General features: G+C 49.0%; 2 protein-coding genes across 4 annotated transcripts in view; both read left to right on the top strand.

Moving 5' to 3' along the window:
* The window catches only part of GRPEL2 (GrpE like 2, mitochondrial), a 15,330-nt gene extending 1,923 nt beyond the window's left edge, over positions 1-13,407 (top strand). The window contains exons 2-6 of one of the 3 annotated variants that reach the window (XR_008579261.1): positions 3,659-3,827; positions 4,710-4,791; positions 6,794-9,185; positions 11,304-11,356; positions 12,169-13,407. Coding sequence is in view for 1 of the 3 variants with exons in the window: in XM_054841637.1 (XP_054697612.1) it covers positions 3,659-3,827; positions 4,710-4,791; positions 6,794-7,149 (607 nt within the window). In the remaining 2 variants the exon portion in view is untranslated. Of the gene's footprint in view, positions 1-3,658; positions 3,828-4,709; positions 4,792-6,793; positions 11,111-11,303; positions 11,357-12,168 lie in introns of those variants that run through there. The other 2 variants (XR_008579260.1, XM_054841637.1) reach the window with 2 other exon arrangements.
* Positions 13,408-13,606: 199 nt separating this feature from the next.
* PCYOX1L (prenylcysteine oxidase 1 like) lies at positions 13,607-16,877 on the top strand. Its single transcript, XM_054841705.1, has 6 exons — positions 13,607-13,762; positions 14,077-14,283; positions 14,753-14,927; positions 15,017-15,228; positions 15,328-15,468; positions 16,041-16,877. The coding sequence occupies exons 1-6, from the start codon at positions 13,672-13,674 to the stop codon at positions 16,697-16,699; spliced, it is 1,485 nt and encodes a 494-aa protein (XP_054697680.1). The 5' UTR covers positions 13,607-13,671; the 3' UTR covers positions 16,700-16,877.
* Positions 16,878-17,554: the final 677 nt, after the last annotated feature.

Here is a 17,554-nt window from a genome sequence, read left to right on the forward strand (position 1 = left end):
CACGCGTCTGTCACTTCAGGATGTGTCAACTTCCTCCAGTGGGATTTCTGCCTATTTTTAGGGCAGCTGTAATCATGACTGTGTTTAGAAGATGGAGCACAGTGCAGTGGACAGACTGTAAATAGCACTTACACTTTTTAGTGGAGTATTTCTTTCATCCTAGGGGAAGAAGTAAATTGAGCAGCATTTTCAATTCTGCATAATAGTCCTTCTTAAGAATTCCCTTTGGAGTCAGTCTGTGGTTCTTGTTTCTTGCCTGTAACTTTTAAGGCAGGCTTGTCTGAGCAGCACGTGATACTCGGGATATTTCACTGCACGGGGGAGTGTTCTGTGACTTGGTTTCATGAGCTGTAGAAAGGAGTCCATGCAGGCAGCTCTCTGCTTCACGTAGGCAGGTCCCGGTAGCTGAGGCACCAGCTCATTCATGCCCCTCTCCTCCTACACACCGAAACACACACACCCATTCGTGTAGTGTAAATCACTTGCAGAGGGAAATGACTCGCTAACCTTTGCTTCTTGGATGCAAAAGAGTTAACTCATTTGTATAGTTTTTTTAAGATGCAGGAGGATAACCTGTGAGGTGCCTAGCAAGGCTACTTTCTCAGCAGCCTTTCAGGTTCTTTGATTCATCTGTAGCATGGCTAATTTCCATCCCTGCAGCTCTTTAAGTGAAATGTGAGATGATAAAGGACAAAGCCTGTAGTTGGTGCTTGCCACGGACACACCTTTTATTTACAAAGAAAGTTGTTTAAAGCTTCATGGATTAATTTTGAAAGGCTTGGTGAAGGGGGACCCTCTCTGTCCCCACCTCCGGTTTAGTCTACTTTTTGTAACTTTGAAAGTGCTATGTTAACCAGTCAAGAAAACGAATGTGACAAGCATCTTAAAAATAATTCAAGATGGGGTCTTGTGCCCCAGCTCTCTCTGCAGCCAGGGATTAAATGTGGGGTTTTCTTCTCTGTTGGCATTCCTGGAACCCAGAGCCACAGCGGCTGGGCAGCTTTTCGAAAAGAGCCTGGTGACAGCCCCTCGCCTGGTTCTTTAAAACATTAGTGTGAGGAACATCCTATTGCAGAACAAGTGTAGCTGAAGCACTTTCAGACTTGCAGTTGGCATGTAATGTCTTGTAAAGGAGTTGTTTGACATACAAATCATGTTTTAAGTACCCACTTATTAAAAAAATTGCATATGCAAATGTCTTCAGGTGGGAAAAGGAAGTTTGTCATTAGCATTGTGGGATGTTTAGCAACCTTGTATTAAAGATAAAATGAGGGAACATCTGGGCTGCTAAGCAGGGAGTGGTAGGAGATGCTTGCTGGTCTTTGGGCAGATATAAATCTCTTAAACTGTGCTTTGGTCATACAGCTGAGGCAGTCTAAGCCCTAGCTGCCACTCAAAGCGCAACATCTCTTCCCTTCCCAGTGTTCTCCCTCCTGCATCTCACCAGGCTTCACATGTTTGTCTTCTCTTTTGTACTGGTACTTGTGCTCATCTGATCTGTCAGCAAACCTATTCAGGTACACAGACAGAAAAGTCTTTTTGTTTTGTAGGGTTATGTTTTAGCTGGTTTAGCTCCCTGAACCTTTGTTCTGCACAGTTCCAGTACTGGAATAAGGGGAGCAAACCTGTCCCTTCCAGTTGCTGCTGTAAGCTCAGCTTAGCTGGATTGCTGAACAACATTTAGGTCTCATGACCAATTTGATAGACCCAGAAACAAAAGCTATGTACTTCTACAGCATTGCACCCGAGCAATATAGCCTTGCTGAAAAGTAAGAAAGTTTAATGGTGCAGGCCTGGTAATATGAACTCAGCTACATTGATTCTGGGGTCTAAATTGGTATCTCTGTGCAGTGTTGAATTGTGCTGTATAAACACAGAAGTTTGAGTCGGTGCCAGTGCAGTAATTTCTGTGCCATCCTGTGTTTCACTCGGTAGATGTGCACTTAGTATATGCAAAACCCCTCTATTAAAGGGGATGTTGAAAGCCCCACTCAGTGGAAGAGCCCAGGTGTTCCCAAAAAAGGAGATACCCTTCCTTGTTCAGCATATGCTAAAATGTTTCCTGAATGGAGCTGATTTGGGAATAAATGGTACTTTCTTCTGCAGACTGTTGCTGGCGTAAGGCATGAGAGGGAGGTTGGCCAAGGCTTTGACCTCATGCTGGCAGGAGTGGGTCCTGTCTAGGTTGGTTTGTAGAAGCAGGTGATGTAGGAGGGGGAGTGAAAACTCTTTGTTTCGCTCTTGGAGTGGCAGCATTGTTACCACAGGTGAATGACTTTCTGGAAAAGAACAGAATGAAGTGAAAATATTTTATTTTTCAAAGTATCTAGCATGCTGGTTTTGATCATCTTCTGACCAAACGTGGGTTTTTTTGGGAAACCTGTGAGATTGTTACAGTATAGAATAGGCTGCTAAGCACCTAGGCGGTGTTTATACAGCTCAATCCAATTATCTGACTCTTGGGTTGTTTCATCATTTCATCTGCAAGTTATGGAGTCAGCATCCAGGATGAGCTCCACCTGCTGTACCAACACAAACCACTGACAAGTGTGCTTTTTAGTTGAAAAGCGTACTCAGGATGGAAAACTCATTGGAAATAAGGTAGGCTTCAGCACTTGAAGCTTGGGCTTTTTTTGTTTGTGGGTTTTTTTTTTTTCCTTTGGGAGTCTTTAATGTCAGTAGAGATAAAAACAGTTGAAGTGTTTAGAACTGTTAGAGAATTAGGGACAATTTTCGTTTGGCATGTTCATTCCCTTTTCCAAACACAGCTTATGGAGCTGTGAAGGTCCTGGCGGAAGGCCTCAGAATATTTGGGCTGCACGCACCTTGGTCATGTCTCTGAGAGTTCTCTTTTGTTTCTTAATTGTTCTTTGTGCAGTGGACATGAAAACTGGGTACAGCCTAACAGTTTCTACTTTGTGAGAAGAACTTATAGGCAATAGGTTGAAACTCTCCTCCTTTTCACTCAATAGGAGGAAAACAGAATACACCAAATACTATGTCTGTTTGCACCCAGGAGAACAAACAGGTCAGAGCATCCAAGAATTGGATCATCGGTTAGCCAGAGGTTTGAGATGTGTATGTCTTTCCTTGCTTCTTAAATTGCTCCACAGAAATCCACAGCCATTCCACTGGTGTGACTTGCCCTTTTGCAGTCACTGTACCATCTTAGGCAGCAGGCTAGGCTCTGCCTCCATATCTTATTAAGCGCCATGGGTTTGCAGATCTTACTGAATTTTGCTCAGAACATTTGGGGGTTTTTAAAATAACTGTAAAAACAGCTTTATACCACCTGCCTCCTTTTCAAGACTACCTTGCAAAAATATTTCTGAAGTTTGTCATCCAGCATCAACCACCTGTACTGGGAGGTCAGCAAAAATGCAACCCACAGCTTTTTTTCCTGTGAAAATGTGACTCTCTTCAACCTATGTCAAAGAAGTGGTGTACAGCCTCTGTAGTGACATGTGAATCTAAAATAAAAGAATTTTTCAAAACATCTGTCTTTCTGTGCTAGTTGTCCATATTTTCTGAAAAGAGCTAAAATTTTATCTAGAATCCTATGTACCTTTTTTAAGTGAGCCTGCTTTTAGTAATGATACTAAACTAGAATTCTTCGTTTTGATGCTGCTGTTACTCAATTTTCCTTCTTTGTCATTAGTTTGTATTTCAGGGAGTCCCTGTGTGTTTTCAGCACTGCAGCGCAGCAGAGAAGTACAGGAGACGAGTGTGGCCCAGAAGATCCCCGTGATGAGCCCAAGCATCCCCTTTCTGACTGTACCTTAGAGCACAAAGCCATCAAATTGGAAGAACAAGTCCGGGATTTAACTGTGAGTATGCTGCTGGTGGCATCATGATGTCTTCCGTTCAGTCCCCTTGACTTGGTCTGTCTTTCAGCCCTAGCTTTTTCCGTAAGCCCTTTTACATGTGCACAACACTTGTGTGCTATGGCAGCATTCAAAGCAGCTGTGCTCTAAGTATGAGAGAGTGCACTGCGAAAGTATAGTCTGCCTTCCCCAGAAGCACCATCTGTCAGTAGTACCTAGGAGCAAGACACCGATAGTATGATCCTGGCAGGCAAAACTGTATGTTGGAGATGGTCTGGCCAATTCTTTCACAGCATTGTACAGAGGGAATGGCCGTAGCTTCCTCCTGATTACCATCACATATTGTGTCGCATCGGATCCAGATTGTCCAAGAAAGAAAGTCCTCTCTAGTGCCGGTGGTGTGGTGGAAATGGTAGGGATGGTGTTATAGGGACTTTAAAGAACAGGTGTGACTAAGGAGAGGATTAAATACTGCAGCACTGGGCAGACAATTCTGGAGATCATCGCCCTGAGAATACTACTGCACCAAGCGATAAATCAGCTGGTTGCAGACCTGTTGCTGAGACCGCTAACTTGCCTGCTAGATAAAGGAGTGTCTCAATAGCCGCAGTGAGTCATGCAAAAAGCAGCAGCCTGACAATGCTGTGTTCAGTTGAGCTGCACCCTGAATGTTTCTGGCCTTCACTTGGGTCTTTTGAGGGAGTCACAGTTGCGCTAATTAATCAGTAGGAGAGGGACTTGGGTTTGCATGTAATGAAAACGCAGGAGCCCAACCTTCTGACATGAAGTGGGCTCTTTTTAAATCATTTCTAAGGGGTTGCCGACTTGTCAGGAAATGGGTTTTACCTCCTGGTTTGATGTCTTCCCTTGCTATTGTGGTTACAGGAGCGATACCGAAAAGCTTTGGCAGATTCTGAGAATGTCCGGAGGAGAACGCAGAAGTTTGTGGAAGATGCCAAGCTCTTTGGTAAGCAAAGTGAGGCAGAGCTGTGTTTACTGCAGCGGCCTGCCTGTCTGAGCATAAAATGCTGATCAAGAGCTTTTCTCTCCCCTCATCCTGCCCTTGGTCATTGTAAAGTCTGACATGATGTTTGGCCTGGACCATTGGTGTCTGAGCTTGCTCACTTTTTTTTCTGTATATCCAGCTGTGTCCTATCAGGTTTATCTCAGTGACTTTTTTGTGATCTTTTTCTAATAAAATAGGTCTGATGCAATTGAGTGTAGTTCTACTGATGGGGTTGAAATTACAAGTTTGTCTGTTTGCTGAGAACTGGCTCTGGCAGGGTGTATTTCATACTCTTAGCTGTGTCATCAGGCTGTGATTTCCTTTACTATATTAACAGTCTGTTCTCTTCTGCTCTAGCTTTTAGGAGGTAGATCCTGCCTGGGACAACGGTTGTCAGTTCCTATATCAGATGTTCTTTAAAACTTCTATAATAAATATTTTAGCATCAATGAAGTGAGCCAGATGTGGAGGCAGGTTGAAGGGTGAAGAAACTGATGTTTAATCATTGCACTCTGCCAGCACCATGTCTGAGAAACTTTTACTCTCCACAATGCATGAATCTCAGAAGGTTTTTTTGTTAGTAATTCCAGTAGCTTTGAAAATAAAGCTGCTGTATTTTTCTTAATGTTCTACCCATTGTGCTGTTGAGTTCTGGGATAATCAGCACTGTTGAGAGGTTTTAAGAGGGTTTTTTTGAGCTCTTTGAATTTTATGTATAGTCTGCTTCAGATTTGAAGAAAAATTATGTTCTCTGTTAGAAGTTGTTCATGGAGTGAGGCATGCGGGTCTATAGAGCATTAAAACAGACTCTGGTGCAAGAGGAAAATGTGAAAGGAGGTTGTAGCGAGGTGGGTGTAGGTCTCTTCTCCCAAGTAACAAGTGATAGGACAAGAGGAAATGGCCTCAAGTTGCACCAGGGGAGGTTTAGATGGATATTAGGAAAAAATTCTTCACTGAAAGGGTTATCAATCATTGGAACAGGCTGCCCAGGGAAGTGGAGGTATTTAAAAGACATGTAGACGTGGCACTTAGGGATGTGGTTTAGTGGTGGACTTGGCAGTGTTAAGTTCACCATTGGACTCGATGATCTTAAAGGTCTTTGCCAACCTAAATGATGCTATGATTCAGTGAAATGGTTGGTAATTGTTCTGCTTCTGTCTGCTCCTTTGTTGCTTCTCCTTCATGCTTCTTTGTTGTGTGCATGTTTAAACATGTGTGTACAACTATAGACAGCACCTAACTATTGTTTCTCTTTTTCTGTTTTCCTAATGTGTCTTTCCAGTATGTTAGTTATGGAGTCTATATAACTGAGGGAGGCTGGCTTTCCTGACATTTCTGCACTGTGTAATAGACCACTTCTGGAAATGTATACAATCTAAACCGATTTTTCTAAAGAAAGAGACTGCATGACTTTTCATGACCAACCCAAGGACCACTTTGTCCAGTCCTTCCACAACAGTTTTAACTTACAAATAAAATTGTGGGTGTATTTTTGAATGACCGTGTATTATTTTTACTTCCCCTCCCGCCATTGTGTTTTTTTCCTGTGTGCGTGGGCATTTGTGTGAGTTGCTTGGCAAAACATTTATGTCTGTGGGGCTGTATGAGAGGGTGTGGAACAGCGTCCTAAATGACAAGTCTTAGTTGTAAGGACTTTTTAGAGTGAAATACTAATGTTCTGCTTTGTCAGGTATAGTATACATATATAAATGTTGATGTGTATAGATGTGCCTGTCCTGCATATACCTTGATTTGAGTAGTTTTTAGATTACTACCCAAGTAATGATAAAGTTTTGGCTCCAGGATACAGAAGACACTCTCTGTCTGCTCTCACTAAAGTAACAGTTCAAATCTATTAGCAGCTTGAAAGGGGCTTTCAAACTGCTGTGACTTTGTGCCTGTCACTGATACTGTACCTCTGTAAACTGTCATTCATTTACTTCTTGTTTCTTTGTACCTGTAGGGATCCAGAGTTTCTGCAGGGACCTTGTGGAGGTAGCAGATATCTTGGAGAAGACTGCTGAGAGTGCTGCAGAAGAAGCGGAGCCTAGCAATCCAAATCCAACTCTGAAGAAAATCTATGAAGGCCTCTCTCTCATAGAGGCCAAATTGCAAAGTGTGTTTGCCAAACACGGCCTTCAGAAGATGAACCCTGTTGGTGGCAAATATGATCCGTATGACCATGAAATAGTCTGCCATGTACCGGCCGAGGGAATGCAGCCCGGCACGATAGCACTGGTGACTCAGGACGGCTATAAACTCCACGGTCGCACTATCAGACACGCACTCGTCGGCGTGGCAGTAGAGTCACAGGAATGACGTGGGCTTACCCATTGGCCTCTGGGACTTTACTGAGCTGAGGACCCCTCAGCACTCAGTCACAACTGCAGCTGCATGTCTTTACTTATTTATTAAGCTAGGTTTGTATTGTACGTTGGCTTCTTTATAATGTGTGCAGTCATTTTGCCATTAATTCTAAGGTACTGGTATATTTAATAATCCTTTTTGGAGTATGTGGAGTAGTGCTAGGAGTCCTGCTATTTGTCAGAAATGTGGCACTGTAGTCCCTTTCTCCATTGCTTGTTTCTCCATTAAGACTTGTATGGGGAAGAGGGGAGATACAGGAGAGAAAGGGAAATTCTCCGAGAGCTAAGGAATCTTGTCTCCTGGTTCCATCTCTGAGACAGATTCCTGCGGTGGCCTTCAGGAAAGTAACTTCTCTGCCTCAGTTTCCATATCTGTATTAAGGGAACATAATAATACTTATTGACCTACCTCACAGGGATGCAGTGAGGTTTTTTCTTTGCAAAGTACTCGGAAGAGGAAAAGCCCAAAGGGCTGAGTATTATTATCAGGCTGGTTTTGTTGTCTTCCTCATCCCCAGACCCCTCAGGTGGGGATGAAGACAATCACTTGAAATGACATTTAGGGGCAGCTTTTTCTCATGTAACTTCAGGAAAACAATCCTGAATTAATGAAATCTCTGTCGTACTACAGTTAAATAGGGATGAGGTTTTGAAGAGAATTCAGTTGTTAGGTCAGACTTTAACATGTTAATAGTTTTTCTCCAGGTAAAACTTCAGCTTGCCTCCTTGTTCATAAAGGTAGAACAGGGAGTAGTGGTTCTTGGTAGAGCCAGAAAACTGTTCTCAGATCTCTCTTTCTCCAACCAAAAAGTATATTTTAGAGGAGAGTAACGTCTCTTCCCTGATGGGTATTTGTGCAGCTTTCAAGCATGATAAAGTATATGCTCATTGCTGCAGCTGCTGGCAAAATGGAGATGTGCCCTTAAGCAGGAAATCTGGACTGTTTTATTTTCTCAGCTCTCCAATAATGGTACTCAGATAACACTAACTTCCAGTTCACATTCAGATTCTACTTTTGCGTGGTCATAGTAAACATTAAACCTTTTGGGTTTTGACGCACGGAGAAAAATCTTTTCTACTAAAAGTCTCAAGTGCCCTTGAACTAATTTTAGCAGTGGTGACAAGAAAGCAAGAGAAGCAGAAGGCTGAGGAAGTGAAAGCTGACCTCAAGCCGTCCTCTTAGTTGGAGGCATGTTGTTGTCACAGCATGGCATATGTATTTCCCAGTGGTCCTTTTGCCTGAGAATCCATTTATCTCAGCTGAAAGGATGCAATCACCAAGTAAGATCAGAATTTAACCCTTTACAGAGCGGCAAGCAGTATATTGACAGTAGAGTTATATAAACCAGCCTATGGTCTACACTACACAAAACCGACAGTGTTTTCAGGTTGTTTCTTATTTATGCGTTAAATACTGCCTTTTTACTTTCTGGAATTGGATCCATGGCCTGACAGTTATTTGAGATCCACTTCCAAAAACTCTTTACTTACGGTGGATGCCATCACTGGTTTGGAAGAAAGCTTATTCTTCTCCCATTCCTTTGCAGGCTTCAGTTGCATAATCCTTTTGTGGTGGACTTCAAGATTACCGCAGCCTTCAATTAAGAGCTATCGACAGTCTTTCATCTGGGGAGACTATGTGGAGCTAGTTGTTGTCATTCCAGAAATTTAAGGAAGACGCACATTTCTAATATGCTTCATGCAGGCTGCTTTAGTGACAGCTGTATGTGAGTGACTTGATAGTGGATGCTTTTTGCAGTGCGGTTTTCTGCCTCTGTGTAGTTAAGTTTTCAGGCAGGTACTTGAGATTTCAACCCTGAAACAGTGCTTCATGGCAGCATTAGATCTGCTTTGGACAAACCTTCTTCAGTGGTCTTGTTTTATCATGTTGGAAATTTCAGAGATATACAGGACTTCCTGTTCATTGTTTTGCTGGTCTACATGCTGACTGGGTCACCAGGTTACGCTGTTACTCAAGACAACGAACAGGTAAAATATGAAGTGTGGCAATGCAAGTCTTGCTGTTCTGCCTCAAGACTGTCTGCAGCTTGTTCTGATGAAACCGTGTCTTCAACGGGAAGGAGTGGTTGGTTTCTCTGCTGCCTCTTCAGCCCCTGCTATATCAGCTGAGTCTTTTTGTAATACGAGGGGAGAGCTGGTTATGGAAACTAACTTTGAATGTGAAAATTTATTTCTAAGGAACTAAACAAAAGCAAAAGCATCTTATACAATAGGTAGTTTTCTATCATAGAAAGGCTGCAACTTACCTGAGCCGGATTTAAATGTAGGGTGTGACCAGAAGTGATGAGATCCCAATCCTCTTTAAACCAACCCTTGGAGCCACTTGACTGTGAAAACATACTACTGCTACTCAGTCCACCTTCGGACTATTTGCCAAGTCTGCCTGTGCCCTCAGCTAGTATTCACCCATTTTTGCCTTAAAGAAATACCCTACAATGCACTCCAGACCTTCTGTCTGTAATAAGAGGTTATTGATTCAGCTTGTGTGTCTGGGATCCGCTTTCACTGAGGCATTGTTGTGTGGCTAGAGCAGGAATCTGAGGGATCCAGTTCCTGTGCAGTCTTTCTCACCATCCCACAGGTCCTGTTTAATTTTGGGCAAGCTATTTTCCCAGTTCATGCCCCAGGTTTTTTTTCAATCTATGAAACCTCTGCAAGATCTTATCAGGCTTTTATGATGATTGCTGTAAGTTGTACCCATTGCTTAGAGACTCTTTTACAGAAGTTACCAAAGAGATAAATACTGTAGCTGTTGTTTGTCCTAATTTCTGCTTCCTTTGAATGGTGAAGTGAAAATATAACCAAACCTGGATTCCATCACAGAATCCAGATTTCCTTGGCAAAATTTGATTCTCTTGCCTTTCAAGCACACTTAATGATCTCTTTTATCGTGGATGAGATTGCGTAAGGATAGATTGAATTTCTCCTTTGTAGGTTCTTGCTCCCTTGTCTGCCTGGTTTGTGTAAAGCTTGCACACTCAGCACAGTGGGGCAGACTCCCCATTGGTGCGGTTCCATTGCACTCTGCAGAGTTACACCAGAGAGGAGACCTACTCATGAGCTTTTTCTCTCCGGTCACTTTATTCAATGGCTATTTAATCAAACACGAGAATATGTTAGCAGGGATGGAATATCAGAGGAGAGGAAGCCTCTCATACCTCTTAGTCATTTCCACTCCGTGTGCCCAGCCATGAACTGAAGAGCTCAAGCTGGGAATACAGACAACTAGATAAGACGTGCGTGCAATGGTGATGCGTGGACCTGCGTTTCCGCTCTCAGGCAGCCCCGCTGTGCGTGGGCGTTTGCCTTGTTCTGTGACCTTGCCATACCCCGTCAGTGGGACGTATTTGAGTTGAACTCCTGGACGAGTCTCCGGTCGCACTGTCTTACGAGCGTGGCAGCATCTTAACTCTGACCAGGAGCAGTGCAGAATGTGAATGTCGCTTTGTGAACCTTAAATTCTCAGTGCTTCATCAGCAGAGCTTCTGTTGAAAGAGACAGCTGTGATAAATCAATAGCTATTAGTAGTCCTTTAATTTTTAAAAAAATATATTTAAGTTTTATATTGTGAATATTGTAGTATTTTTTTATTTTAAAACTTCAGATGTTTTGATATTACTTGCAAAGTCAAATGAACAAAGCATTGCTAATCTCCAAAAATCTAAGTCCATTTAGTTGGTGAGAAAACTGTATATATTGTAATTTTTTTGTGTTTCTATGCTTTTTGTTTACCCAAAGGTTCTGGCTGGATGAAAGACAAAAGACTGAAGTGTGGGAGTGGTGCCAGTAATTGACAATGACATTTGAGTTAATGTTGGAAAGGGCTGATTTCCTTTAGATGTCCAGATACTGTCCATTTGCTAATAAAAAAAAAAAAGAGAAAAAAGAACAAAGAATTGCAGTTGCTTTTTCCTTTTTTCCCTGTCCCAACCTGCTGCTCATTCCAACTGCCACTTTAATTGGGTGGGACTGTGGGTTGAAAGGCTTCTCGCTCTTCCTGCTCCGATTGTCTAAAATAAGGGCTATATTCCACGGCAGTACTTTGTTAACTTTTTTATTTGTTAACTTTTATTAATAATGCTTTAGGTGGACTCCCAGAAATGCCCACACACGTGTGCGTGTCATCTTTCCTCACGCAGGTGAGTTGTTGGGGATTTCTGTGCCAATAAACTGACAGGGTGTGGTGTTCTCTGGTGCTTCCCTGTCTGTCCCCAGTAAGTCCACTCACGGACGTGGTGTGGAGGAATGCTGCCTGCCAGCCTCTGGTGGTGGTTCATTCCGCAGAACTCTGCTAACAGTTGAAATCTCGATATCTGGTTTTATTTTTGCCAGTCTATTCTCTCACAGCTTCGCTTTGCTGCATTTTTGCCCTTTTGTGTGTGGTGTGTTGCAGCAGGCGTACTGTGTGGCAGCCCGAATCAAATGGCTCAACGTGTGTATTAACGCTTGCGGTATCCACAGGCGGGTTATGACTTCAGGGATTTGTTGGAGAAAAGAACAGGCTTTCTCTATAGGAGTATCATTGTAACAGATCTCATTCTCCCTTCCTGCATCCTCTGCAAAAATAACCAGGCTTCCATTCCTGGTTTCGCCTTGGTCTCGTAACAGTTGGTGCCATGTCAGTGGGCCTTGCTTGCCCACCTCCTGAAGCTCTGAATCCCCCTGGGCACTTCTTGCTAGAAAAAACTTTTGCAAAGACCATTTACAAATGGCCTTTATGGGGTGAGATCTCTCTTTCTGTGCTAAAGAGCTGCCAGAAAAGTCCCCTTGTGATCGCAGAGGTTATGTCCCGTTAGAGGGGCTCTTCCTCCTTCTGCCTAAAATGTGTGAGCATTGCTCCATGTTTGCTGCAGTGGCATTGCTCGGCGTTGGCTAACCAGACTAGACCAGGAAATAGTGCTGCCTGCTGCCATGTTAGTTAATTTCTGGCTCTGCTGGTTTTTTTCTGCAGCAACAGTGAGAGTTGGGAGTCTTCAAACCACAGCCACCACCATCTGCAGAAAAGCATCGGAGCTGGTGAGCACGAGCATTCTGCTTATGGCACGGTATTGCAGAACGCCTGCAGCAGGGCACGGTGTGCCATGAGAGGGAGGCAATCGTGAGCGGTGCTGACCTGGACTCCTAGGAGCCTCGCTGCGTGTATAGCCAGATTTCTTGTCGCCTACAGCACTGGCAGAATCAGGCCAGTTAAGTAAGAGCTTGTCAAAACCTGAGGCGTGCTGCAAAGATATTTGTGTGCTGGGTTTTAAGCACCTTTGAGAACGCTGTCTCCCCATCCTGGGGGGTTGATCCTGCCCATTGTAAGGACATGGGTGAACTGAGCAACAGTAGTTTTTGTCTGTGGCCCCCCCCCCCCGAAATGTTCACGCCAAGTTCCTGGGTTGTGTGTGTTCCCCCATGCAGGAACTCTGAAGCGGCTCCTAGGTGGGGGAAAGGAGGGGGCCTGTGCTTGTGTTGTGTTTCTCCTGAGACAAAGTTCAGATGATGTATTCTCAAACTAAATTTTGTCATTTGGTATGGAGCCAGCCCTGGGCTGCAGCTGGCTCTGGGTCTGTAATTACACGTCCTACCTGTTCCAGAGTTTTTGCTCAGCCTTTGCTATCCTTTGTAATCTGAGCAGCAGTAGGCTCCCAGATGGGATCCCTATGGCATAAGCTCCTTGCCGTCAGGCACCTTGTTTTGCCCAGGGCAGAAAATACAAGCAAAAGCTTGAAATGCCCTTGCTGATGCATAAGCCACGCAGGATCCAGCCCACTCCCCTCAGCCAGGAACTGAGCACTGTGTGCCGTCACCAATGTGCAGAGCCAGCACACAGAAGACATGCTCCAGCAGCAGTTTGGCCCGAGTACTGTGCTACGCCGCAGCCCCCAGCACGCTTGCAGTGGGAGAGAGGTGGTGCTGGGGGGGAGCTCCTCGGTTTGGGTCCTTGGTTCGCCATTGGGTTGATCGTGAGTGGGATCCTGGTGGACGCACCGCCAGCGTGTGACAAACAGAGGACACTGAGGATCCTCACCGTGGCTGTGCTGCAGTTGTTCGTGTGGCACACGCAGCAGTTTTGAATGTGGAGGGTCTCCTCTGACCCTCAGTGTCATTCTCAGAGGATGAGCGCTGGGCGATGTTATTACAAGGCCCGCTTTTGTACCGCTGCTGTGTCCCCGGTGCTGCCCCTGTGCTGGGGAGCAGTGCGAGGCTGTGTGCATCCCTCCGGCCCTGGGCAACAAAGCCCGCTCCCCTCCCCGTGCTCGCCCCGCTCCCCCTCGCTTCCCGCCGCCGAAGGTTCCCAGGGCCGGGGCAGGCCCGCCTCCGCTCGCCAGGAGCGGGCTCCCCGCCTGGGGCCGAGCCGCTGCCCGGGCGGGGCGGGGCGGCAGCGGGGGGCGCGGGGGCCGAGCCTGCGGTAAGGGGCGGGCCGGGGCGGGCGCTGCCGGGACCCGCTCTCCGCGCCGCCGTCCGCGCCATGGCCCCGCCGCCCGCCGCGCTGTTCCTGCCGGCCCTCGCCGCCTTCCTGGCCGCGTCCGCCGCCGCCCGCGCCCCGCCGCGCAGCATCGGTAGGAGCGGGAGGGCACACGGGGTCGGGGGGGTGGGGGGTGGGCACCCATCCCGGGTACCGGCAGCACCCGGCCTCCTCCCTGCCTGCCTGTCTCCGGGGTGGGAGAGGGGCCCCGCGGGGAGCTCCCGCACCCCTCCGCGGCGGAAGCCGGGCGTGCGGTGGAGCATCCCCGCGGCATCCTCGCAGGCGGCGCGGGCCCCTTCCCTCCCCGCGGCCGGAGAGCGCGGGCGTCCAAGCGGGGAGCAGCGGTGCCCTCCTGTTCTCCCGGGGCACGCCGCTGACCCGGCCGCCCTCGCACCTCTCTGCCGGCAGCCGTGGTGGGCGCCGGGCTGGGCGGCTCGGCCGTCGCCTACTTTCTGCAGCAGCACTTCGGGCCGCAGGTGCAGCTGGACGTGTACGAGCCGGCGGGTGTGGGCGGGCGGCTGGCCACCGTCACCGTGAACAAGCAGCAGTACGAGAGCAGGGGAGCCTCCATCCACGCCCTCAGTCTGCACATGCAGGACTTTGTCAAGATCCTGGGTGAGCACGGGCACCCCAGCGCTTGCATGGCCTCCCTCCCTGAGCCGGGGGGCTGCACCTTAGGGGCGTGAGGAGGGCTGCTTCCAGTGCACCTCTGCACCCCAGTGACCCCCTTGCTGTCCCTGCGCCCCAGCCCTGTTGTGCCCTGGAAGAGAAAGGGACGGGGCAGCCCTGCAGAGCATCAGGGGAAGGGGTACTGGTGGAATTAGTGCGTGGGAGGGGGATCACAAAAATCCCACCAGTTTGTCCCAGCCAGCAGCATGTCAACTCCACGGGATGCCCTCCCAACATATAGAGTGTGGCTGGGACCCCAGTGCCCTGGGGTCTCACACTCTCTGAATCTCCTCCAAAAGCCCCTTTGCCCATGTTCCCGCCGTGGCGGTGTTTGGCACTGGCCTTTCCCAGCAGCTGGCCAGTCCCAGGGAGGCGTGTGAGCCCCGCGGGGCTGTGGCCCCTCTGCTCCCTGCAGGCCTCAAGCACCGGCGCGAGGTGGCGGGGAAGAGCGCCATATTCAGCGGGGAGCACTTCGTCCTGGAGGAGACCGACTGGTACCTGCTCAACCTCTTCCGGCTCTGGTGGCACTATGGCATCAGCTTCCTGCGCCTGCAGATGTGGGTGGAAGAGGTGATGGAGAAGTTCATGAGGTAGGAGAGCCTGCGAGCCTGAGGGGACACAGAGGGTCTTCCCTGGCACTGGGGCATCACCAAATGCCCTGTGCTCCTGTCCCTTCCAGGATCTACAAGTACCAGGCGCACGGCTATGCCTTCTCCAGCCTGGAGGAGCTGCTGCGCTCGCTGGGGGGTGATGCCTTTGTCAACATGACGCAGCGCTCGGTGGCGGAGTCCTTGCTGGAGGTGGGCGTCACGCAGCGCTTCGTGGACGATGTCATCGCAGCCGTCCTGCGCTCCAGCTATGGGCAATCGGTGCTGGTGCCTGCCTTTGCAGGTGAAACCGGGGACCCCCTCTCCCTCCCCATGTGACTCTTTTTCCTGGTGTCCCCTCCCCAGGTAGGCTGTTAAGCCACCCTCCTCTTCCTCTCCCCAGGAGCCATGTCACTGGCAGGGGCCCAGGGCAGCACCTGGGCGGTGGAAGGAGGAAACAAGCTGGTGTGTTCGGGTCTACTGAAGCTGACCAAAGCCAATGTCATCCCAGCCAGGGTGACAGGCGTCTCTCTGCACAGCTCAGGTGAGCCTGGACGTGGGGTCTGCTCTGGGTGCCACCAAGGTGACGGGTGGTGGCAGCATGGGGATGCTGGGGCAGAGAGGGAGCCTTGGGAGGCGGGAGAGCATCTTGGTCCTGGTAAAGCATTTGGGTGAGGGTCTGGGGGTCTGTCCATCTCCTCCCCTCATGTGATCACCTGGGGGCCCTTTGGTACAGACCTTGGCCTTGAGGTTCCCCTCCCTCCTTCCTGAGGACCCTCAGGTCTCTTCTCTGGCACTGTCCTTGTTGCAGGCTTGCTCTCCACACAGCGAAGCACTGGATAGCTGGGGTTTTGGAGTGGGCTCTGCTGCCCTAGTCCTCCTTCTGCCACTCACTGGGTTTGGCTTCTCTGGAAGCTTTCTGCCACGGGCTTGATAAAATGCTCTTTCCACTGCCCTAAAGCATCAGCAACTCATCTGCAACCATCAAGTGCTATGGTCCAGCACTGGTGTGTACTGGAAAACCAGGGGATGGAGGCCATGTTAGAAAAAAGAGGGCCAGAGCAATACCACATGGGGCTCAGGGCTACTCCTAACTGTCCACCATCTCCTTTATAGAAGGGAAAGCCCTGTACCAGGTGCACTATGAGGGCAGCGAAGGCCAGGGTTCAGCTTTCTACGACACGGTGGTGGTGACGACTCCCCTGCACCCCAGCAGGAGCAACTTCACCTTTGAGAACTTTGAACCTCCCATCGCCGACTTCCCCGGAGCCTTCCAGCCCTCTGTCACCTCTGTGGTGCACGGCTACCTCAACTCCTCCTACTTCGGCTTCCCTGACCCCAAGCTCTTCCCCTTCGCCAGCATCCTCACCACCGACACCCCTGACCTCTTCTTCAATGCCATGGACAACATCTGTCCTGTCAACATCTCAGCGGCTTTCCGCCGCAAGCAGCCCCAGGAAGCCGCGGTGTGGCGTGTCCTCTCCCAGCAGCCACTGGACAAGCAGCAGCTAAAGACCCTCTTCAGGTCCTACTACTCGGTGCAGGTGACAGAGTGGCAGGCGTATCCCCGCTATGACGCCGCTAAGTCCCTCCCACCCATCGTGCTCCATGAAAACCTCTACTACCTCAGTGGCGTGGAATGGGTGGCCAGCTCCATGGAGATGATAGCGGTGGCGGCCAAAAACGTGGCCCTGCTGGCTTACAACCGCTGGCATCAGGACCTGGAGAAAATTGACCAGAAGGACTTGATGCACAAGGTGAAGACTGAGCTGTGATGCCCGGGGGAGGTGGTGGGCTGGGAGCTTCTGCGTGTAGTAACCTGGGGAGTATTTGTTGCCTTGGGGACACCAGGGGGTTTGGGGCTGGGGGAGAAGGGACATGCTGTGTCCCAGATTACTTGAACGTGATTTGCCTTCAGGAATACAGTCTGTGCCCAGTGGTGCTGCGTGTTTATGCTGTGTGCCTCAGTTTCCCTGTTCTCCCTCCCCAGGCTCTACTGGAAGGAGCCTCTCTCTTTTCCTCTGAAAAAAGGTCACTGGGCATCTGTTTTTTGGAGGGACCTCAGGGACCTTTCAAGGATGAGGCTGGCTGGTGTCAGCAGCAGATGGGTGCTGGCCCTGCGCAGGAACAGGGTCCTGCCCCTCGGTGAGCTGCCTGGCTCCTGCTCTGCCTTTCCTACCTTCCTGGCTTTGTCCCCACAAAACTTGGTGGCAGGGCTGGTCCCTCCAGCCGGGGCAGGAGGTCCCGTGGCCTCTCCCATGCCGTGCGTGCACAGAGCCTAGCCCCGCTCACTGGCCTGGCAGCCCAGGGGTGGGTGTGCTGGGTGGGCTATCGCAGGTCCTGGCTTGCAGGGAGAGGTGCCTGCTGCCAGGCGCTCCCTGTTTCCAGGGACGTCCAGGGTTCCCTGAGCCTGGGGCTCGGCTGTGTTTTGGGGGGCAGAAGAGCCTTGCTGGAAGAAGGCTGGGCAGCACCCACCCCTGGGCGGGCAGGGGCAGAGGGGTAGTGTGACAGGCCGAGGCAGGGGGCAGCTGAGACGGGGGTGAGCGATGCGCTTTATTGAAGACCTCAGAAGCTGCCCAAGCCACCGTCCGCTTACCCCGCTCCCTGGGCTGCTGGGCCCAGCACGGAGG

Source organism: Grus americana, chromosome 14 (genome assembly GCF_028858705.1).
Source record: "Grus americana isolate bGruAme1 chromosome 14, bGruAme1.mat, whole genome shotgun sequence".
Classification (NCBI taxonomy): Eukaryota; Metazoa; Chordata; class Aves; order Gruiformes; family Gruidae; genus Grus; species Grus americana.

Coding starts and splice junctions, on each gene's coding strand:
- PCYOX1L (XM_054841705.1), top strand. CDS start 13,672: ATGGCCCCGCCGCCCGCCGCGCTGTTCCTGCCGGCCCTCGCCGCCTTC. Junction 14,284..14,752: donor GGACTTTGTCAAGATCCTGG/GTGAGCACGGGC, acceptor TGCTCCCTGCAG/GCCTCAAGCACCGGCGCGAG. Junction 14,928..15,016: donor GTGATGGAGAAGTTCATGAG/GTAGGAGAGCCT, acceptor TGTCCCTTCCAG/GATCTACAAGTACCAGGCGC.